At 41.0% G+C, this 22,855-nt stretch overlaps 1 protein-coding gene across 4 annotated transcripts; it reads left to right on the forward strand.

Moving 5' to 3' along the window:
* Positions 1-1,522: 1,522 nt before the first annotated feature.
* Positions 1,523-22,055, forward strand: LOC135500449 (ATP-dependent translocase ABCB1-like). 4 transcript variants are annotated; one of them, XM_064791932.1, is made up of 26 exons: positions 1,523-1,657; positions 2,304-2,462; positions 6,638-6,807; positions 7,115-7,332; positions 7,643-7,755; positions 8,026-8,197; positions 8,357-8,528; positions 8,894-9,018; positions 9,111-9,288; positions 9,500-9,613; positions 10,868-11,104; positions 11,331-11,534; positions 11,873-12,205; positions 12,490-12,517; positions 13,120-13,143; positions 14,617-14,768; positions 15,126-15,281; positions 15,455-15,637; positions 15,964-16,047; positions 16,297-16,601; positions 16,962-17,102; positions 17,243-17,399; positions 17,646-17,843; positions 18,182-18,391; positions 18,645-18,791; positions 19,067-22,055. In XM_064791932.1, exons 2-26 carry the CDS (start codon positions 2,366-2,368, stop codon positions 19,265-19,267), a joined length of 4,119 nt encoding a protein of 1,372 aa, XP_064648002.1. In that variant the 5' UTR covers positions 1,523-1,657; positions 2,304-2,365; the 3' UTR covers positions 19,268-22,055. The 4 variants fall into 4 exon arrangements, with proteins under 4 accessions (XP_064648002.1, XP_064648001.1, XP_064648004.1 ...); XM_064791931.1 differs by lacking the exon at positions 9,500-9,613 and adding an exon at positions 9,853-9,966; XM_064791934.1 differs by lacking the exons at positions 9,500-9,613; positions 13,120-13,143 and adding an exon at positions 9,853-9,966.
* The last annotated feature ends 800 nt before the right edge of the window (positions 22,056-22,855 follow it).

Raw genomic sequence — 22,855 nt, forward strand, 5'->3', positions numbered from 1 at the left:
GATACAAGATACCATACTAGGCGGAGTGACCTGGGTGTGGACAACCAATATCACCCGCCTAACACTTAGTTGGTCTAATCAATTTGCCTTATCTGCATGATAAACGCGATTTTCAAGATGAGGGGGCCAATGGTGTTGACGAATACATACATTATTGGTACGACCGAGAAAATCCCGCTGGCTCCTGGGCGACTTTACAGTTTTGCACACCAGCTGTAAATAATATTGACCGTCGAACGTAAGGGCAAGATGAATATAGCAGTGAAAGGTATGGATACCCAAGGCCAATGTAGACATTTTGATAGTGTCAATTGGCAGCCAAAATCCTACACTTAGGGAAAGATCTCGCTACTAATGGGGTAGGAGCGCCGCAGCCACAATAGCGCTTATAAAGACCCGACGTGCGGAAAGTAGGTTGAGATTTGCTATGTTGAGGACCGGCAACCAGACGACAGCTAGAGGTAGAATGACGATATATGGATCGACTGACTGCAACCAATTGAGTTGAAATGAATCGCTCATTATGATAAGAAAGAGGCGACTAAATTGGGAATTAATTACGGAGACGAAACCCGAGACGATTTAAGACGGCAGAAATTGACAGCCGCTTGATGCTACCACGCAGCCTTAGGCCCATGCCTTATGATTGCATATATCGTAACTGACTACCAACGATCCCCGGCTACAGCATGTTGGAGTCACATGGCTGGAGTCGCTACCACCCTGGAATCATTTTAAGACGGCCCAAGTTTACAGCATGATGTATTAAAAAATACATTATGCTGTAACTCAGATAGGAGCCGTCTTAGGTCTCGTTAGGGAGTTTTTCCCGAATGTACGCGATGATGACGTGCCCCATTAACAGGACGTAACATCTATTTTAAAATGCGTTTCCAAAGTGATTGCATGAGGACAACCCATTTGTGTCGTATATTACTGGAAACGCCCGATTCCCCTGATTCTGCAGGATGTTAAATCGGGCATTTTATTTCTTTAAATAAATCATAAGCGTCGCATTTGCTCCTAGCTCTTTTCACCATCCCAAATGGCAATATTGCCAACAGGGTCGGACAATCACGGAAAACCCGAAATATTATACATTTCTCCCTGAATAATTCTTACATTGACCATTCTCCCATGAAAGACAGTTGCTTACGCTACACAACTGAACTTTTGAGATATGTTGAATTTTGCACAAATCAGCGAAAAGCGCACCAACTGGCACTGGAAGGCATTTCTACACGGGGCCGATGCACATTCCAAGTTCAGCGTACACATACGTCGGGAAATACAGTAAAATGCATAGTTTCTTGTTAACCGCCTATTGAGTAACGTTTTAGGTTTTAGAAACTCCAAAAAATATGTCTTTGCCAAAACAACTGCTAAATCAACACTGGCGTACTGTGAGAACCAAGAAATCAATGATTTGGCTTGGCCGCGCATGAATACAAGAAAAACTCCTTAATGAGACTTTAGTCGAAGACACTTAATCAGCGGCCACGAATGAATTAGTTCAAAAGTTTACCTCACTACGTCAAATAAAAACAAACAATTTTCGTGTTTTTTTTGTTTATATAACCAACCTACGAACTTACTTCTTTCCTGACACTCAGTGATTTAATTTTACCATTCAGGTAGTGTGGATACATTCAAAGCAGTAAGTAACGTTTTCAGTGAATTTGGTGTGCTTGATGTGAGAATAAAGTGTCCAAAAATATCAACCGATTTTGGGATTGTCAGCGTATCATGGTGTGTCAGTCATAATGTATGTAGGCCCTAGAAATGCACGGGTACACAACATGCACATGTGACATGGCCATGGCCTGTCACTAGGCCTAAGTGTCAGTGTCACCCCATGGAGGTATTATTTCATCTTAACAATACCTCTATGATCAGACTATGTACAATGATGGATGGTCATCAGGGTATTGAATGTAATCATTGCCTGCATACATGATGTACCACTACCAGTAGCACTTCTCTCTCAATTCTGGCAAATCTGTGCTCATTCAGTTGTAAATTTTGGCCATAGTTATGCGAGCTTACTTGCATATATCTACAGTACGTCAGTAGGCCTACAACTTTTATTTCAAAATGTGCTTATGTCATTACTTTTTAGTCACAGGACATAAGTAACAATGACAATGTTCAGTTCTGTGAATCTTTTTAGAGATTGCATCACTTTTCTGACTCAGATGAGTGATGTCTGATGAAAGATCTCTCACTCCAAACATAAAACTTTTCATAAAGATTCATACCGAATTTCAAATCAAAGATTTAGCGAAGGACCTCTTATTTTCCAGAGTTCTGACGTTTTTTTGACCATGTTCAATTTTCCTTCTGGATCCTGTTGGAGAAGACTGACATGACAATTGAAGACGACATCACATTGGCAGACTACCAAAAAATGGATGAGAAGGCACCGCCAACGTATGACGATACCATGAATGGTAACGTGAATGGTAGGTACTTGGAAAACATACTGCCACCATCAATCTTTCTTAAGGTTGCATGTCCATCTTCCATAGGCTGTTCCAATTTGAAGTTGTGCCAATGTTTCCATGTCTCCATAGTATGTTCCCTGGTACAACCAATTGAAACATCCAATAAGCCAAACAGAGGTTTATTGGTGTGTTCCGCATTGCAAGGTCGTGGAACAACGGAAAATGGACACGAAAACTGAGTATGGATATGCAGTCAAAGAGTTCAGTAATCAGGCCTCTGACTCACATGGAATTGCAAATCGTCAGCCTCGTCAAAGTTTCTATCAATATCATTAGTGCCTCTCTGCAAAGCTTAGCACAAATTCCATTGTTGTGTATTGATTCTTATTTCAACATGTTCAAATACCAATATGATCAATTGCTGTAGAATTTATTTGTAGGTAGATATTTATGCATTATCTCAATTTAGCACATGAGTGCCTCCTAGGATTTGCCACGGCCACACCCTTCAACCTTTATCCATCTCAATGTCATCCCCACATGACGAATATTACATCAATGCGCTATGTTTTTGATCCACTGTGCAACCACAGCGTGTTACTGTTACACTGTGAAACTCTTATTTTGTTACATGACTTGCAGTTTTACTCTGTTCGCTTTTCAGCCTTATATTGTGTATTGATCCATTTATTACACTGACTGGTCGATAAACAATATCAACCAATAACGTCAGTTGGCTTATAAAATTTATTTTGTTTTTGTGATTTTTCATTATGAAATAGAGTGACTTCATGTTGGTGTTTACATGTATGGTAAACCCTTAATAAATCTTCTGCATGTGAGGATTGGTCAGAGATTCTGTCAGTGCATTATTACTGATCATTGCTGTTGATGTACAGTGGAACCTCCCTTAGCGGACACCTCTCTATTAAGGACAACCTCTCTATCAAGGACACTAGTTTTGGTCCCGAAATGGTGGTGTCCGTTCAATTTGACCTCTCTAATCAGGACACCTCTCTATTAAGGACAGCACTTGTCAGTCCCAAGGGTGTCCTTAATAGAGAGGTTCTACTGTATATTGTATCCAATTTATTCTCTAAGTAAGGTCTCTAAATTGGGGTCATGATATCCAATTTCAAGAAAGTCTATCGCAATATTCTTGGATCGTTAGTAAGCAAGTGATGAAATTCATAAACAATTTCAAATGGCAGCAAAATCGTGCAAGCATTCACCCATCCCTTATTGACATCAACCAAATTGTAATTTTATCAATGATCTCAATGCTTAAAATAGAGATGTCCTCATAAGGATTGACGTGGAGCTTTTTGTCAGCTGATCAAAGGAAAATTGTGTTTTGTGGAGGGGATTTTGACCATTATCACCTGGTTGGTGCACGTGTTTGAACTTAAAAATAGGTTCATAACCGGTTGAAATGAGAGGTCTGGGTACCACACAGTGTCACTGCTTATTCCTATTTGTGCCACCAGTGAATAATCCACATGAATTGCATACCGCAGGTTTGATAAAAGAGGCTTTCTGCTGATCTGGTCAAAAACTGTGTGTACGTCAGGCATAATGTAGGCTGTTGGTACACGTAAGCCTGCCTGGATTAAAGGGTGGGCATTCAGGCAAGACAGAGTTCATGACATGGTGTTTGGTTAACAAGCATTTGTTGGCTGTAATGAGTAAACATGCTAATGGAATAGCGATTTTTAGCTAAAAACATTTGTCAAATATGTGGTTGTTGGTCAACTGGAACTGGTCATGCCAATACTGGCAATAGCCTACATTTTGTTGTGGGAGTCCATAGGACAGCACCAACGATTACATGTAGATGCAGAGCTCTCCAACTGAAATCAAAGCCGTCACAATCTCAGTCCAAATAAACAGTTTAAATGTCAATCCTTGGTTATGATAAGATTGTTTGTTATGGAAACACTGGGGTGTTAGATCAGTGTCTGATATAATGGAGAGATAGCATGGTTAATGTTCACTCCCAAGCCAGGCCCTGCATAACAAAATAACTGTTTCAGCTCCAGTGACGCACTCACAGCCCAAAAAGATCACGATTTTTCTTGCAGAAAGGGATATGCAGAGGTCTTCCATGTCGCACTACATTTTCCGGCAGAGCTTTTTCTGAGTTACAAAGTAAAAAATTTGCTGTCCGGAGAATTTATTGATTGGCCATGGTGGTCAAGATGGTGATCGAAATTAGACGTTAAACACAGAATCAGTGCACTTAGCCTTCATTTACATTTGACCAGTCATTGTGATGAGTAACAGCTATTTTAAAATTGAAGTTGATAAGCAGTAAAATTATATCATTATCAGCTCGTGATAGATTGACATGCATGCAATTTTAAAGGAACATCATCCATTCATGCCATTTCACTGATTTCATCCGAATTTTGAAGATTATGACATCTAGTAATAAAGTTGCTGTGCAGGTGGAATATGCTAGCGTGCCTGTTGTTGGTAAGTTATAACTGTCCTGAAAATAGAGCATGTAGAGGGGGGGGGGGACATTAAAGTAGACTAGACGCCTTTGACAGCTGAACCAGTTTTCCTGTCCATTCAATCCTTAAGCACCTCAGGTAAATGTTCTCACAGTGCAAGTCAATGAATAATTGTAGAAGGTTACCCCTCAGCAGCAATTTCTTCTCTGGCGATGGATTTGATGTGGTTATTTAATGTGATTCTGCCATACTAGTTGTACCCATCCTTCTTCAACTGAATTGCACTGATTGTTAGACAGTGCTGAAAATCTATTCTCCTTAAACATGTTAATATTACATAATATGACCGGTGCCAATCGATATTGTGCGTTACCATGGAGTATTCCTTATCAACGACAAATATTTGCCAGTTATTTATCACTGCTGCTACATTGTTCATATATGTTAATGATGTTAGTGCTACTCGCTTAGTAAGTTATCACATCATTGTCTGACTCATCAGAAGAGTTCTTGCACATGCATCGTGACGGAGATGACAACTAAAGAACATTCAAATTTGGCAGGGGAATATAAGGTTGTTCCAGGTAAAATGCAATTCTTTCCAATCCGTGCATTCTATATGAGTACATCATGTGGCATAAAAAAAGTTCAGGATTCTTTATCATGTGACATAAAAAGACATGCCAGTGTAGTCTTGTCATTGTTGGAATGATACAAGGAGGAAGAAATTTCTAACTATGCTCATGTTTGGTACTGTATGATAACAAAAACGTATACTTCCGAGCACAACAATGTCATACATTTTTGATAGTAGGCTAAACTGTACATGTACCGGTATGTTGCCAGCACCGCTTTGGCGATTTTCAATTATCGCTAAGTCAATAAGTAGGCCCTATGTCAATAAAGTCGGCAAGTGCTTGTACTTCAAAATTGTGTAATACACACATAAAGTTAGTCCACAATAATTTGCCAGTTTTTGTGCGTCTGTTTTACAATAGACCTTACACGTAATATCTAGGACCTGTTGTGTAAAATAGCCTTCAACCGGCTAATGGTTAAAAAGTAGAACACTTTCATGTGCTTTCGTTAAATAAAAACTGTGGAAAAAGCAATGTGCCGAAATTAATTGAATGAAAATAACAATCCAGAGCCATGGACAACAACGCAAATGTATTGTACGCGCCGGTCACCGATCCAAAGGTTGACCGCGCTCAACGTTGCTTAACTTCCACTCTGGGGCCAACGCGCCAACCACTGGGCCATAAAGGAATTCCCTCATGGCCGGCGGGTTAAGCCGTGCCATATACCTGGGGGTACTATACATCATTCCCCCCTTCGGACAGAGATGGCTCGTCCGCGATCCTACTTAGCGCTTCATGCGTCTCAGTACCGAACTACAAATCCAGAGCTCGCATCGCGTGGGAAGGTCTGCCAGATGTATTATCTCTCCGGATTATACGTAGAGCCGGGAAAAGAGTTCAAAACGGCTTGATATCAACAGAATGATTGTCAAATCGGCTTTATTTATCGTCGATCGTTTTCGCGTACACACCTCCGGGTCTCACAACACAGTTTCTCTTTTATGCCTCGTGGCACGGTCTCACTCCCCAGTTGAGACGACTGGGGATACCATACAGCAAAATCTTACATTTTCAGTGATCCCCATATTTTCTGGCCGATGTAGCTGGAAGCTCAGTAGCTCCATGAATCAATAAAAATGAAATGATCTATTTTTAGGTGACGTTCCAGATAACAGAAATGGCAACGCCAAGAAAAATTATGAAAATAAGGGGTTCGATTCGAACGGAGATGTAGGGGTCGAAATCAAGGATCCTGAAAAAGATGGGAAGAAGAAGAAGAAGAAGGATGAGGAACCCCCACCGCCAGCTGTGGGGGTGTTCGCAATGGTATGTTATGGATGTTAACGTTCGTATGTACTAATTAGTGCCTTCGTAACCTGCTGCCAGCACCCAGACTTGCTCATGTTGCAAAGATTCATGGATTAAGTTGGCGCAACAGGCCGTCAAAATTATATACTTCCCTGCGACGCCTTCAATGATATTATGACGCAAATCCTGGTGAAAACAATCTACAGCACTCGCAGAGATCAAAAGTGCAGGAAGAATGTCAGTTAATGCCTCTCCTCCACATCGTAATGTTCAAAAGAAGATGCTGTTCCAAGTTTGTTCTCTAACTTGTCGTTTTGTTTTTCAGTTCCGATTCGGAACCTGCTTGGATTACTTCTTGATGATCATCGGCACATTAGGAGCGATGGGCCATGGGGCGGCGCTGCCATTGGTCTTGCTTTTCTTTGGCGAAATGATCGATTCGTTTGCCGTCTACAGTCAGCTGGAGAAGATTTTGAGCACAGTTAACTTCACGCAGTATGGAACAACCAGGGAGGCAGCATCCCAAAATTACAGCATTTTGTTGTGAGGTTTTCTTCTTTTTCTTCGTCGCGTTCACTCCTAAACACTTTCCGGTTTCAGCGCCATCTGACGTAGATTTAGCAGGGAGCAAAGTAATCCTATCTCTGTCGATTCAGCAGGAGCTCTGGTCTGGGGCAAGTTATTTCCTGAGGTTCGAAAAGGGGGTGTTGGGAGCCCAAAGTGTTAAACAGTACTTGTGGAATAAGTAGTGCAACATCCTGCTGTGCCCTGTTTTTTTACATTTTACTGAAGATATTATATGCATTTTGATAGGCCTGCAACAGTAACAATGTAAACAATTTCTTTCATTCAGCCCCATCATGTATCAGGAAGGTTTCAACAAGACGGCTGCAGACCTCTTAGCGCAGGGAAGCGCCCCGTCCACTCTCATGGACAGATTGACATATTTTGCTATTCTCTATGTCGGTAAGTGATTTCATTGAAATTTTATGGTGCGGAAGTTGTGGGCTGGGAAACCGCCCAGCCATAATGGTCAGAATTTATCAATTAACCCCTTATCGTGGAGATTTGAAATGACCCTACCATCACCTTGAGACACTGTATTGGGATTATGCTGATGCGCTACACACATTATGAGCAGTGACCACCATGGGGCTGCGAGACTTTGACGTCGGGTTGATGGACCAACTGCTAAGACTGGAGGAGTGTTTTACTTTAACATCTTGGTATTGACAGGTCTAGGTTGTGCCGTGCTGGTCGCGGCCTACCTGCAAATCATGTGCTGGCTGACGGCTTCCGAGCGCCAGTGCTGGAAAATCCGCACTAGTTACTTCAGATCGGTGATGAAACAAGAAATCGGTTGGTTCGACCTGACAGAGACAGGACAACTTGCTACGAGGCTTTCAGAGTAAGTTGAAAATACGTGTACAATGAACGGCCAAATTTTCACTGGCATCTTATTGTTGCAAATCTTTTTAAAAATTAGATTCACAGAGAGAAAAAAATGGCGAATAAATACTTCCCACATAGGTGTGTTTTTCAATTGCGCTTATCTTTATTCTTTCAGTGACATCAACAAAATCAAGGAGGGTATTGGTGATAAGTTGGCAAACTTCTTCCAATGGTTTACTACATTCATTGCTGGTATCACCATCGGTTTCGTGAACGGTTGGCTACTAACTCTGGTCATCCTGGCAGTCAGTCCTCTGCTTGTTATATGTGCTGCTCTCATGACCAAGGTAAAAAGGCCTTCCAGTTGTTCAACAGGTTTCTGGCTTGTATCAGAATCAGTTTCGTGAATGGCTGGCTCCTACCATTATTTTGATCATCCTGGAAGGTAGGCTGTGTCAAGAATACGTAGACCTGTGTACTATCTGTCACCCTCCCTCCTCAGAAGGGAAATTTTGTTTCAAATATGGCTTCACTCTACGATTATACGAAACGTCTGAATAGACAGGAGTCGTTGTGTTTATTTAAACCCACACTTCACTCTACGATAGTGCCAGCCAGTCCCAGCCCCAAAAACATTATGGTCACTTCTCCTTTATCAACAAAGACCAAGATGTAAACAGAATTCATAAAACTATCACCATTCTGTTTTTAGCTTGCTGGCAGCTTGACAAGTAAGGAATTGACAGCCTATGCCAAGGCTGGTGGGGTGGCTGAAGAAGTGATCAGCGCTATACGGACTGTTGCAGCGTTCGGTGGCGAACAGAAGGAAGTAAAAAGGTGGGTTTTAGGGAATTGTTGAGCCAACCAATGGCTTTATTCTCAAAAATTTCGGTATATTGACGGTATTGACGCCATGTTGAATTTTTCAGATATGTTGGTAACTTGTCTGACGCCGAGAAATTCGGTATCAAGAAGGGCGTAACGAATGGTCTGTCACTGGCGAGTGTCTGGGGTATCATGATGTTGGCGTACGCCTTAGGATTCTGGTACGGCTCCGTCCTGATTCACGACGAGGCCAAGAACTACACTGTTGGACAGGTTATCATTGTAAGTGAATGAAGGACCCGCATTTTCTGTCTGTCTGATGACGTCATCTCATCGCCAATGACGTCATGTCTATACGAGACTCTTATGCACTCGTATTAAAAACAGAAGGTTTTCAGTGAAATTAATTTGTCCTTATCTTGTATTATATTGATGCACAGTGTGTTGCTATGTAAAATGTTTGTACTAACCGAACATCTACACCTATGCACAGGTGTTCTTCAGTGTTGTATTCGCTGCCTTTGCCATTGGACTTGCCACACCTAATCTGCATGCATTTGCAACAGCAAGAGGGGCTGCGTTTGCCATTCATGCCTTGATTGACAGAGTAAGTTCTTGACAGGATTTTGCCTTTACACCCCCACTTTCCAAAGTGGACTGCTCTAATGCATTAACTGGAAGAGTCCAAACTGGGAAATGGGGTGTAAAGGTCAATATTAGAAGCAATTGGTACGGCTGCATGATAACATGTGCAATTTCCATCCAGCAAGACTAACATACAGCAGAACCTAACTGGCTTATTGACATGTAGTGCTTATCTTGTGAAACTGCTTGCTTCATCTACAGGTGTTTTTCGCCGTGATTTTCGGAGCATTCTCCCTGGGTAGCGCAGCACCAAACCTCCAGGCATTCGCCACAGGACGAGGAGCTGCATTTTCCGTCTACTCAGTTATTGACAGAGTAAGTGACAAATTGATCTTGGGCTGTCGGAATGGCAACTGTCCCCTCTGAGGTGCGGGGTACCTGGTCGGTTATAGTCCACTCATGACGGATAGAGAGGGCAGCTTTCTTCAACAGAGAAGGTTTCCTCCTGGGTTCAAGTTTCCTACATAATTCCAGTATATTTTCGTGAATCAAAGGTATTTGCAAAATCTGCAAAAATAAAACGCCGGGGAAATATTGGCATTATACATTAATATCACGACATTGATTGCCTTTTAATCTCATCATTTAGTCATATTATGTTGGTAATTCTTTTCTTCGAGGTTTTCCAGCAGTGACTATTAACACTGTGTGGTGGTCTGTCATATCCATAATGATACAGGTATTATTTCCTTCTGCCAAAGCCTAATGATACAGTTGCCCCAGTGGCAAGATCGCTCTCACCCTCACTGTAGACGCAGAACTTAAACCTAAAAATAGTCATGTAGACATTCAGTAGTACAATAAACTTGACCTTTTGACTGCCAGCTTTGCTACATATAATTATGCTTCATAAACATGACGAATATAAAAAGTTTTTAACAAAAAGTAGACACTAAACAAATCAACATTTCAGGAAACTTGTCATTTTAATTGTTAGGGGGGTCTTCTTGGGGACGAGAGTAGAGGATGCAGTCCCTATAATGCCATTCGTTGTCCCCATATTGAAATATCAGTCGCTACAAGATGACAGTTGTGATGGGGTCACGCTGGTGGCAGAGTAATTGGCCAAAATAGTTCTTATCATTAAAGTTTCGATTGATTCTCTTTGAATCAATCTTAAGTTGCAGATTTGAAATAGCAAGAAATTACATGAATTCAGCCTGAAACAAGTATTGAATCTGAACGGTAAATTCTTAATTGAAATAATCGTTTCCAGGAGTCAAAGATTGACCCAACCTCTGAGGAGGGTGAACGGCCAGCAACCATGGAGGGAAACGTCTTGTTCAAAAACGTGGATTTCATCTATCCGTCTCGAGAAGAAGTGAAAGTGATGGACAGATTCAATCTCACGATCAAGCGAGGCCAGACTGTTGCTCTGTGTGGCCAAAGTGGATGTGGCAAGAGTACTTCTGTCCAGTTGCTGCAACGATTTTATGATCCAATTGACGGACAGGTAGGAAAGAATCAGCAGTGAATAAGACATTAACTCTTTCACTCTTTCGTGTTAGACATTAACTCTTTCACTGCCAAACTTGTATGCATAATGCGTCGCAGAACCAAGCATTTCTCCTAACTGATATTGAAAGTAAAGAAGAAGTCCCAATCAGTAGATTTAAACTTAAAGGCTATGTGTTTAAATATTTTTCAGTTTTTCTAATATTTTTCCCCTTCATCTTCAGATTCTTCTCGATGGCCGGGACCTGAAGTCCCTGAATATCCAATGGCTCCGTCAGCACATTGGTGTCGTCAGTCAGGAACCGATTCTGTTTGCGACAACCATTGCCGAAAACATCCGTTATGGACGCGATGGTGTCACCGACGAAGAGATTGAGCAAGCATGTCGGGAATCAAACGCCCATGACTTCATCAGTGACCTACCCGATGTAAGTTGGCAAGCAAAGAATTTCATTATTTCCAATGTCTGTTCATTGAATTTTACAGTCTACTTGAAGATTAAGGAATGTTTGCAATGTTAAATCGTATGCTATGACAGCATCAGTTAGAGGGTCTAAATCTCCCTTATTTTGGTAGGAAACAGTTTTATCATGCTGTCTGCTGATCATTCCAATTGACACAGATGTAATAGTAAGACAGAGTGACCACTGACCCTTTTTTTGTCTCATTTTTGTGGGGGCATATGGTTCCCAAAAACAATCCTCACCTCACCACATATTTCTACAACCTCTTTTACATTCTACATTTTCGTGATTCGTCATTTTAGAAATACCAGACTCTTGTCGGAGAGCGTGGTGCCCAGCTAAGCGGCGGCCAAAAGCAGCGCATTGCCATTGCTCGGGCTCTCGTACGTGATCCGAAGATCCTACTCCTTGACGAAGCCACATCTGCCCTGGACACAGAGAGTGAGTCTGTCGTGCAGGCAGCATTGGATAAGGTCAAGCAGGGTCGTACCACCCTGGTGGTAGCCCATCGGCTGTCGACGATTCAGAATGCAGACATCATCGTTGGAATCAAGGACGGCCAGAATGTTGAGCAGGGAACGCACTCTGAGCTGATGTTCCGGGAAGGTTTATACTACAATCTAGTCATGGCACAGGTCAGTATTCAAAGGCTTTTGTTCATGTGGTCGTACTCTTTACTTTAAGCAAAAGCCTACACTAGTATTATAATAAACCCCTTGAAAAGTGCTGTACTTCCATATTTCCTTTTCCTATACGGTAGACTTAAATATGGATTCCAAGGTTGCAGTTTCAAAACACTCTTCAGCACTCTGATAAAAAATGAACTTTGACCTTGGATTCATTCAAGCTGCCTCTCTAGAATGACGTCTTTTTGCCAGATCATGTGAAACACAACTTATTGTTATTTTTACTTTTCCAGTCAAAGAAGAAGTCAAAGGAGGAGGAAGGTGAGTTATTTTCTCCACAAATGTTTTAATATTCCTGTTTTTCTAACGATAGACGTAATATGACTAATTTGCGATAGGAATGAGGAATGGTCTGGGTTTGTCTCTGCATGTCACAATGCATACATGTAAGCTCAAGGTACAATCGAAACCACGACTGACTGGTATATGGATACTAAAGATCTGTGAATGGACTATAATCCATGAATATTGTAAACAAACTTCAGTGTCATGCCACCAAATCAAGGCAAAAAAAACAAAAATTGATAAAAGGCATGCAAATGTAACCATTGTTACAGTGTTATAGTGCCAGTTAGAGTCAATAAAGCATTCATCAGACCCGGCTGACTTCCTCGTAATATCTAAAAATTAATAATCTTCATCATCTTCACAACGTGTCTTATCAAGCTGAACTTTGGATAGATCCTGGAGGTGCCTCAAGTTTTAGTATTCTTTCGAAAGAAGTTGCGTGTTGAATGTAAATGTATGTGTGTTTCGTGGCAGACAGATCTCGGACAATACACATGCTTCTAGCTGTCGTTTCAACTGAGTAATAATGAATGACAAAATTCTATTCCATTTGACGTTTAAATCACAAATCGTAGCAACTGAGCTTCAAATTATCGAAGGTATTTATGATAGAATATTGTGACCCTTAATTGTTTTTTTATGATAGTCAATTATTAGTGAATTTCTTAAGATGTAGTTTTGGTGTTTTTGGGTTTTTCTGATTTCAATAAGAACTTTTGCATGCGTATGTTTACGATGGTTTTGTTGGCAAAATAGCAAAAACATCTATCCATTGCACATTTCCCCTCCTTTCGTTTTTTCTGTGTTCGAGAATTATTTTGGATGAAGTTATCCTGTCTTCTGACATGGAAGTACTTTGACGTACTGTAGCTTGTGTTGTAAATGTATTCAAAGTTTTCTCCTGTTTGCACCAACTGAATAATTTGTGATTGGTGTGTTATGTGTTTTATGTTAGAGGGTACAAAATATGTTGTAGGCTTTTGAGACGTTTTTTGTGTATGCATTTTGCATGTCACATCATGTACTATGTAGTCATTCACTGCCACATTTACCACATTTTCTTCAAAATCAGTTGAACGAATTTTTTCTTTGTTTTCAAGTTTAGGTTAAGGAGAAGGTAACACCATGTACAAAATCTCTCTTGAATTGAATGCCACCAGTTGCTGTATTTATTTTAGTCATGGCTTTGCCCTTGCTGCAGTTCTCTCCCTATGCTGCTTAATAAAAACATCTTGTTTCAGTTTGCCACTGAATTGTGCTGACCTTCATGTCAGCTCTGAATGCTGCTTGTGAAATTTGAAACCAGAGATAGGACAGAACCCCTGCAGTCCAAGTTCTACTCTTTCTTGTCATGTAAAATAATAGACAACACCAATACACCTACTTCAATCTGGCCGTTTACTGTATATTCTTGATCCAGTGCTGTTCAATGCCAGGGCTGTTAATCTTGGCACGTCCGTGTACAGTATATGTCCTAACATAACATGTCTATGAACCGATCGATACATGGCTGATGCATGAGTTCTTGGTCGAGGTATTAAACTCCTTCAAGTTTGTATGATAATAGCACTTCTAGCATGTTCATGAGATATCATGTATTCTTCATCCCTGGAATGGTCCTTCCCCTTTCTATTGTTCCTATGCATAGTGAAAACATGAAAGCCTGTCCTCGCTTTGGGAACTCAAGTCTGCCCTTGCACATGCAGTGAAACTGGGGGCCGTGGTGGCTCAGTGGAGGAGCTTCAAATTGTGGTCAAGCTCTACTGGAAATCATTGAAGAGGAAAATTGAGAGTAATTTCCTTTAGGATGCAAATCAAAGCCATTTCTAGAATGTCCTATTAAGCCACCAGACAAGAAATCTGTACAGATGGTGTCAACATACAGGATCATATGTTTGGAGACTGGGTGGAATTTCGGAGGATAATTGAGAAAAATTGTCAAACAGGGCTGACTGAAAAGATGAAGAAAACATTCCTTATTAGGAATGAAAATAAAACTGCATACATGTAGTCTGGGCATATGTCCTGAATTGTCATATTGTATGTCATTGTTTTCTCCTTACACATTTTAGAATCAGAGTCTGACTCTGATGAGCCCCTCCCCCCAACACCATCCAAGACTCCCCTAAAGAAGTCGTCCATTCGCATGAAATCTGGCAGGAAGCGAACCATCTCAGGCATGTCCGTGGCATCTGATGAAGAGAAGGGGGACGATGAGAAAAAGGTATGAGACTCAGTTGAAATAACTGCAACCTGGAAATATTTGTCTTTTGTTTCTGCATTTGCAGATAATTGTGAAATATATGACTGTGAAGGTATATGTGACACCAAATGGACCTGGTCATACTAACTAGGCTGCCTCCTTTCGTTTCTGGTTGGGAGTTTCTTCGAAGTAGGACCAACACCTAGATTACGTCATCCTGTACCACATGGTCTTATACTCCCTGTAAAAGTAACTTGGGTATATCTTGATAAGATGCAAAAGCCTTGGTGGCCAAGATTTAAACAAGCAGGATCTGCCCGGGTTTCAAATTCGAGTTTTCCTTCTCCGAAGTGATTTCAAATTCAAATTCATCTTCAGGGAAAGGATAACGATGAAGAGCCAAAACCATCGTTTGGACGTGTTTTGGCAATGAACAAACCGGAATGGGGATACATCGTTGGCGGGTGCTTTGCCTCCCTCATCAACGGTGGGATACAGCCTGCATTCGCTATCATCTTTGCTGAATTCATTGGGGTATGTATGCTACATTTTGATACCAATCCTCTGTTTGCATTAAAGTGTATTTCAGATCATTCAGTATCATTTCTACAACGAGACCAAGGCAAATTTAAGAAATTCTGGAAAGCCCTGTGTATCCTGATTTAGCTACATTTAAAATGACGCCTTGGTTCTTTATTTGCTTCCAGGTATTTGGAGAAACTAACCGGGACATCCAGAGGGAGAGAGTCAACCTCTATTGCATCCTGTTTGTTTGCATCGGTGTGTTGATGTTCTTCTCGATGTTCCTCCAGTCTTATTTCTTCGCGAAATCGGGAGAGGCTCTCACCAAGCGGCTGAGGCAACTGACGTTCACTGCGATGTTAAAACAGGTAAAGATCTTAGGGAACATACTTGAGAAGTTTGTACATGTATAAGCAACTGCAGGACACATAGAGACTGTACTATGACCAAGTGGGGCACCTATGGAAACACAGTTATTGAGATCAAAAGTGGGCCTAGAGATGACCACCAGGGCACAAATATGTGATGTAGGTTTTATAATGCAACATAACCAGAAACAGCTCCTGAAATATCATGGCAAATAGGCTCATAAGACGATGTCTATTTTGCAAAAGTAATTATGAGAGTATGACAGCTTGCTGCCACTGCCATCATGAAATTATATTCTAAAGTTTTGTAATCCTATTCATTTCAGGAAATTGGATACTTTGACAGCCCGAAAAATTCCACTGGAGCGCTGACTACAAGGTTGGCTGTAGATGCATCTGCTGTTCAGGGGGTAAGAAATTGATTATGTCGATTAGAGAAAATTTAGTGCCGATATTTTTCAGTAATTGTTAGTAATATTTCATCTCATCATTTGCTCAGCTTGGACAAGCTTGTTGCAGAGATAAAAGAGTGTCATGATAACATTGTGGGAGGCCGCAGTTCCTGACAGCCGTCATGGAGGGTTGGTGGCTCTGCATAAATGGTTTATTACAATGAGTCCCACATTCATGTGCCTCATCTTATTTCTCAACTATTCCAGGCTACAGGAGTGCGGCTTGGCAGCATTCTCCAGTCCATTTCCAATATGGGAACAGCTCTGATCATCTCCTTCATCTATGGCTGGAAACTCACCCTCGTCATTCTCGCATTTGTACCGTTCATCGCGGTCGGCGGGTTCGTCGAGATGAAAATCATGGCGGGTGTTTCGAACAAGGATAAAGAAGCTGTGGAGGATGCTGGGAAGGTTGCTATCGAGGGGATATCAAACATTCGCACTGTCGCTCAGTTGACCAAGGAGACGAAGTTTATGGACTTGTATGCGGCAGGATTGACACCTGTCCACAAGTAAGATTGAAATCTTAAAGTTTTGAGCTGAATGTATTCGTTGTCTTAACTCTCCATGGAACAAATTCAGTGGCAGGGTTGAGGCAGAATGAAATTGGTACAGAAAAATCAAGTTGCCTTGACTGGAATTTGAACCACAGATCATTGGATTGGCAGTCCACAGCTCTACCAAGCTAATGAGGCTTGTGACCGGCAACATTTCGTATCAGTTATGTATCTGTGGCATCAAAATGTGCACTTGTCCACCCTTAAAAATCTAGATGGGAGAAGTCAGGGACAGTCCCCCTCAAATGATGCACCTCAAGCGGGAGCTCTTTTGCAGAGATATATTAAGATTTATGTTACCATTTGTTCTTTCAGAGCATCCATTAAGCAGGCACATCTTATTGGCTTTGTGTTTGGTCTGACACAGGCCATCATTGACTTTGTCCATGCCGCAGCCTTCGCTTTCGGGGCCTACCTGATTCAACAAAACGAGATGGATTTTACTAGCGTATTCAAGTAAGTATGATGGAGGGCGGGAGATAAAAAGAGACGTGGTCCCGATAAACCTTGCAACCTACCCTATGTATTTGCCCCTTGATCCTATGAATTGTCTAATAGTCCAAAAATATCATTATATCTCTTTCATTTGCTTGCAGGGTGTTTGGGGCCATTGTGTTCGGTGCCATGGCTCTGGGCCAGGCAAGTTCCTTTGCCCCAGACTATGGAAAAGCAGTCTCAGCCTCTGGTAGGATATTTGGACTCCTCGACAGGGAGCCTGAGATTGACAGCTCAGATCCAGAAGGAGAAAAACCGGTAAGTCATTTACTCGATTTCCCATCCCACATATTTTTTACAGTAAAACCTCTCTATCAAGGACTTCCTCAAGACTGACCAGTGCTGTCCTTAATAGGGATATATCCTTATTAAAGAGGTCAAATTGAAAGGAACAACCAATTTGGGAGCAGAAGTAGTGGTCTGAATAGAGAGGTGTCTTTTAAGGAAGGTTCCACTGTATGTGGAGGGAGAAAAATAAATATTATGACACTTTGGTCATTTCAGTCGGATGTGGCCGGAGCAGTCGACCTGAAGGATGTAAGATTCCGCTACCCTACTCGGCCAAACGTTACCATTCTACGAGGTCTTGATGTTAGTGCCAAACCTGGCCAGGTGGTGGCGCTAGTAGGCAGCAGCGGCTGTGGCAAGAGTACATGCGTCTCAATTGTGGAAAGATTCTATGAGGCTGAGGGTGGGGAAGTGGTAAGATGATATACACTATTTTTGATTGATTTTCTGATTGTTTTGATTTATTGATTTATTGATCGATTTACTGATTGATTGATTGATTGATTGATCGACTTAGAAGCTGAGATTTAGTGTACCAGTACCTGAGTACCCTAGGCTTACGTTCCCACAAGGAGTAAATGTCCAACCTGAGGTGGACTACCTAAGGGCACTGAAAAGAACAGTGAAGCCTTAAGTTATAATGATAATGACCAAATCAGTCTTCATCACAGGTTTTGCTTCATTCATAAGAGCTTTGTCTCTACAGACCCCAGCTCCGGGCGAAAATTATAAAATAACTTTCTTCACTACAGATGATTGATGGAAAGAACATTACGAAATGGAACATCAAGCATCTCCGATCACAGATGGGTATCGTATCCCAGGAGCCAATCCTCTTCGACCGGTCCATCGCAGAGAATATCGCGTATGGTGACAACACCCGAGAGGACATCCCAATGGCGGAGATCATCGCTGCGGCCAGGAATGCGAACATCCATAGCTTCATCGAGTCTCTACCAGAGGTAAGTACTACTATGTGTAAAATGAAACATTGCCAACTTATGATTCTGAATATCTCCCGAGTTATGTTTCTGTATAAAATCCTATATGATTTCTTCAACAAGTTAACATTACATCACACTTTTGTTGAAGAGAAATTTGTTGAGCAATTGACAGTAGTGACAGTCTTGATTTTTTCTGTGTCAGAGTTCAGTGGTATTTCTTGAACAAATGGTCGGCAGTAAATGGTGTATCTAATCGATTTCTTTCTTTCAGGGTTACGAAACAAACTGTGGAGACAAGGGCACCCAATTGAGTGGTGGGCAGAAACAGAGAGTAGCAATTGCTCGTGCTCTCATTAGGAATCCCAAGATTCTGCTCCTCGATGAGGCCACGTCTGCTTTGGACAACGAGAGCGAAAAGGTGAGGTCAAAAACACGTGTGGCATTCATTTCCCACAAGTTTACCAAGAAAATAGGTTTTGATGGAAAATATTTGAAGAAATTTTACTCATATTAACCTTTCAAACAGGATGACATTCAGTACTTCCAGTAATGTTGAAATTTATGTTCAGTGTGCATTTACACAATTGAAAAATCCCAAATTTTGTTTCAAATTTCAAACTTTGAGCAAACAACCCTGGTGTCTGTTTGACATCAACACGACAGCTATCAAAGCTTGTCTCTCTTTCCTTCCAGGTTGTACAAGAAGCGCTGGACGCAGCCCAGAAGGGCCGGACCTCGATCGTGATTGCCCATCGCCTCTCCACGATCCGCAATGCCGACAAGATCTACGTTATCCAACACGGCAAGGTGAAGGAAGTGGGGAAACATGACGACCTTCTCGCAGCCAAAGGAATTTACTACAAGCTGAATAATGTCCAGTTGCAGCAGATCTAAATCTTGGGATGAAATTTGTCGTGATTTTCATTATCTTTTGTGTGGAGTGAACACATATGCTGGCCGTAAAGACTTCTTTTTCCAAACAGTTGATTGAATTGGTTAAAAGTGTAATTCCATGACAGTGAGTTTGGTTCAGGTGTTATTTTTGTTACGGCCAAGCATTCAACGGATGGCATTAGTCAAATTGACAATGTTATGTATTACAATATAATATCACCTGTCTAGTTTGAGTAGTTCTACGTTTATGCGAGTGAGTGTGTATTGAAACTTTCCCTCATTACATGTATGTGTTACATATTAGACTGTGAACACCCTTAACTGGATTTGATAGATTGAACCATACTTAAGCTGTATTTACCTTTATTACAATGTGCATGTCCCTCAAAGAAAACACACTTTTATTTTTGTATGTGCTGGTACGCGTGCGTACATGTATAAGGCAACCTTTCTATCTTTACTTCAGTGTATTATTATATTTCAAACTTTTTACATTTGTATTTCAAATTGCGGGTATTAAAATTAAGAGGTAATTACTAAGGTACCTTTCCACCACATTGAGACAAAGAAGTAAGGCTATTGATGTGCTGGATAAAATAGTTTTGTGACGATTCTACTTCTAGTACATGCACTCCACTTTTTGTCTTAGTACATATATGTGCCCTTTTTGTCACACCCACATCTTGCCAGAAGTGTATTTCAGATTTTATCCAGTATTATCCAGTTGGGATTCCATGACACATATCAGTCTTTGTTAGCTCAGTCACTTTAATATACTTTGTGTTCTAGAAGATTGTTCTTTCCAATTGTTTTAACTCTTTCAGTGCCAAGGACGTACATGTACGTCCTAAATATTAAGGTATTTTAGTTCCTCCAGACGACACCAGATGTCCCCAGCTACTCAAATGTGGTTCATATGGTTTCTCTGGCCTGGGGCGTCCAAATTGAATAATTTTTTCGACTGAGAGGGTGGGGTGGGGTTTGCCACCCCTCATTTTGGGTGAAAAATGGTGAAAATCGGCCAAAAATACCACTCCCTCAAAAAAATTTAGAGCATAATCCTAGTATGCCCCTACTTATTACTGCTGTTTTATTGAAACAGGAGGTAAAGACAAAGGTTTTGAAGAATTTTGATGAGTGTATCTCAATTATTTTTGTGAGATTTTGGGTAGTGACAATGCCCAAAAATGCCCAAATCCTGGGCACTGAAAGAGTTAATGCACCTGCGTATTCTAGCCACAAATATAGAAAGTGTGTGGATTTATCGGCTAGAGTGTGCATATTATATGATAGATTTTGTAAAGACATGTTTATGTGATTTTGTGGGGTTTTTATATGTTTCTTTTGGCTTATGTTTGTACATGTATAGCATTGTTTTACTCGAGTAAGTAATCTTTGTTGCCTCGCTGTGCACCAGTCATATAGGCAAGAGTACAAATGTAGATTATAGTCCTCTTAGATAGATTAATCCCTAATGCATATTCTTAATCCATATGGGATAAAATTTAGGTCTAAAAAATTATTACATGTTCTTTGATTCATGAATAACTCAGGTACTCCTTTATAAATCACATACAGGCAACTATAAATTTTGAAACAAATTTATGCAGTGAATTGTTACTTTGGTCTTTGGGCTCTGTTAAGTTTGAGTCGAAAACAGTGATTATTCAAATTCAGGCATTGAAAATTTGTGTGTTGTTGGTTGTTGTTTGTATTGGAAGCTCGAACAGACATACATGTATCTCTGTTGATGTTGTCTCATTGCACAAACCACATTTAATGATAAGATGTTCAAAGATATTATGAAACGTACTTTAATTGGAGTTGTGAGGGACTTTTCTCCTCTCATGAAGTGACTCAATCTCTCATGCTGTGATGACAGAATTCCCTCCGATACCAAAATTATCCTGTCCTTTTTACTGACCACAAGAAACTGAAAGTTTTGATCTGATGCAAACCTTTCCCCCCTCTTTCTAATCTCACATCAGTCCCGATCATTTCCAGATTCAAGAGCTTTCTCTGTAATTGTGACTTATCACAGTGAAATCAGGCCCATGTTGCATGAAAGATAAGCCTAAACAGCATCAAGATACAATGGCAGAAAAATTTATATTTTCGGATTTCACAAAAGGCAGGTCTCCAAAAATGAAACAAACCACCAGTGCGTCTCAAACTGCCAAGCTTTAGAGCGCCTCGTTTTCCTATGACGGGTCACAATTATTGATGAATGTACAGATTTTGGGAGTTTCCTGGACAGATTACAAAATCCATCCAAAAAAGCGCGTATGCATTTCTGTGAGCTGGTGACCTTTATGTAACAATTACTGATGTTACTGTTCAGGGATGTATATGCATCAAATGTTGAGTCAATTCAAACACTGTCCAGATCAAACCACTACTGGCAGAGTACCAATCACTAGCAATTTCTCTAACAATGGAATCTCTACTTAGTCTTTCAATTTATAAATGAGACGTCCATTACAACTACATCTGCTTGTACTTATTTCATTAGTTGTGTATTTGGACAAGAATATCTATTTTGGGAGAGGAAATTTTGGAAATGTAAAAATTTGATATATGTTCAATTTTTGTTGCCTTAATGATATCCTGTCAATTCTCTGAACATCTCAATTTGTTATAACTTTTAATGAATGATCAATAGATTAATTTAAAATATCATTTAATGCATACTGATATCTTCATACTAATTCCTTGTTCTTTCGTATAATTTGTGTTGTATTTAAGTAAATCACTGACCAAGATCACAATAAACAATTATAATAGTTATAATATGATAGTCTCTGTTTTCATGATGTTTTACTTCCATGATTGAGTTTAGAAGTTCTTAGGTGAGGCATTTCGAACCATGGTTCATGCATCAATCCAATGACCTGAGCATCCTGGCCTGGTTACGGCCAGACTGGCCTCCTGGACTTGCCTGTCCATCAGGGCTGCCATTCAGACAAGGTCTGCCCAGACGGCAAGAGTTGGTGGCCCACTGGAGGCAAAAAGAGGCAGAATCGATGGTTCCAACAAGCTGACCAGCAGTGGTTCTGGTCCTCATTTACCAGTCGGCCACAAACCCCCTCTCTTCACTCTTGCCACTGGAGGCCCACCAAAAGTCCCATGTCTTTCACTGCCAGAGACTGGTGTAGCAGAACGGATAGTCCCCTGTCTTTCTCAACTTACAGCTGGTGTAACAGAACGGATGGTCCTCTGTCTCTAAACTTACAGCTGGTGTAGCAGAAGGGAAAACGATCCCTGTCTTTCACAATGGATAATAAATAGTCGCCTCTTAAAACTTGCAGCTGGTGTAGCAGTAGAAAAAGACATCCCAATCATTCACAACTTGCGCTGGTGTAGCAGGAGGGATAGTCCTCTGTCTTTCAAAACTTCCCACTGGTGAAAGGGGAGGAAAAGTCCCCTGTCTTTCTCAACTTACAGCTGGCGAAGCAAAGGGATAGTCGCCTGTCTTTCAAATCTTGAGCTGATGTACCAGGAGAAATAGTCCCCTGTCTTTCAAAACGTCCAGCTGGTGTAGCAGGAGAAATAGTCCCAGGACCCATGTCTTTCAAAACTTCCGGCTGG

This window comes from Lineus longissimus, chromosome 16 (genome assembly GCF_910592395.1).
Source record: "Lineus longissimus chromosome 16, tnLinLong1.2, whole genome shotgun sequence".
Lineage (NCBI taxonomy): Eukaryota > Metazoa > Nemertea > Pilidiophora > Heteronemertea > Lineidae > Lineus > Lineus longissimus.

Excerpts from the sequence above, each read along its gene's own strand:
- LOC135500449 (XM_064791932.1), top strand. The coding sequence starts at position 2,366 with ATGACAATTGAAGACGACATCACATTGGCAGACTACCAAAAAATGGAT. Across the intron at positions 12,518-13,119 it reads GAAGTCAAAGGAGGAGGAAG|CAACTGAGCTTCAAATTATC; the intron begins GTGAGTTATTTT and ends CACAAATCGTAG. Across the intron at positions 17,400-17,645 it reads ATCCAGAAGGAGAAAAACCG|TCGGATGTGGCCGGAGCAGT; the intron begins GTAAGTCATTTA and ends TGGTCATTTCAG.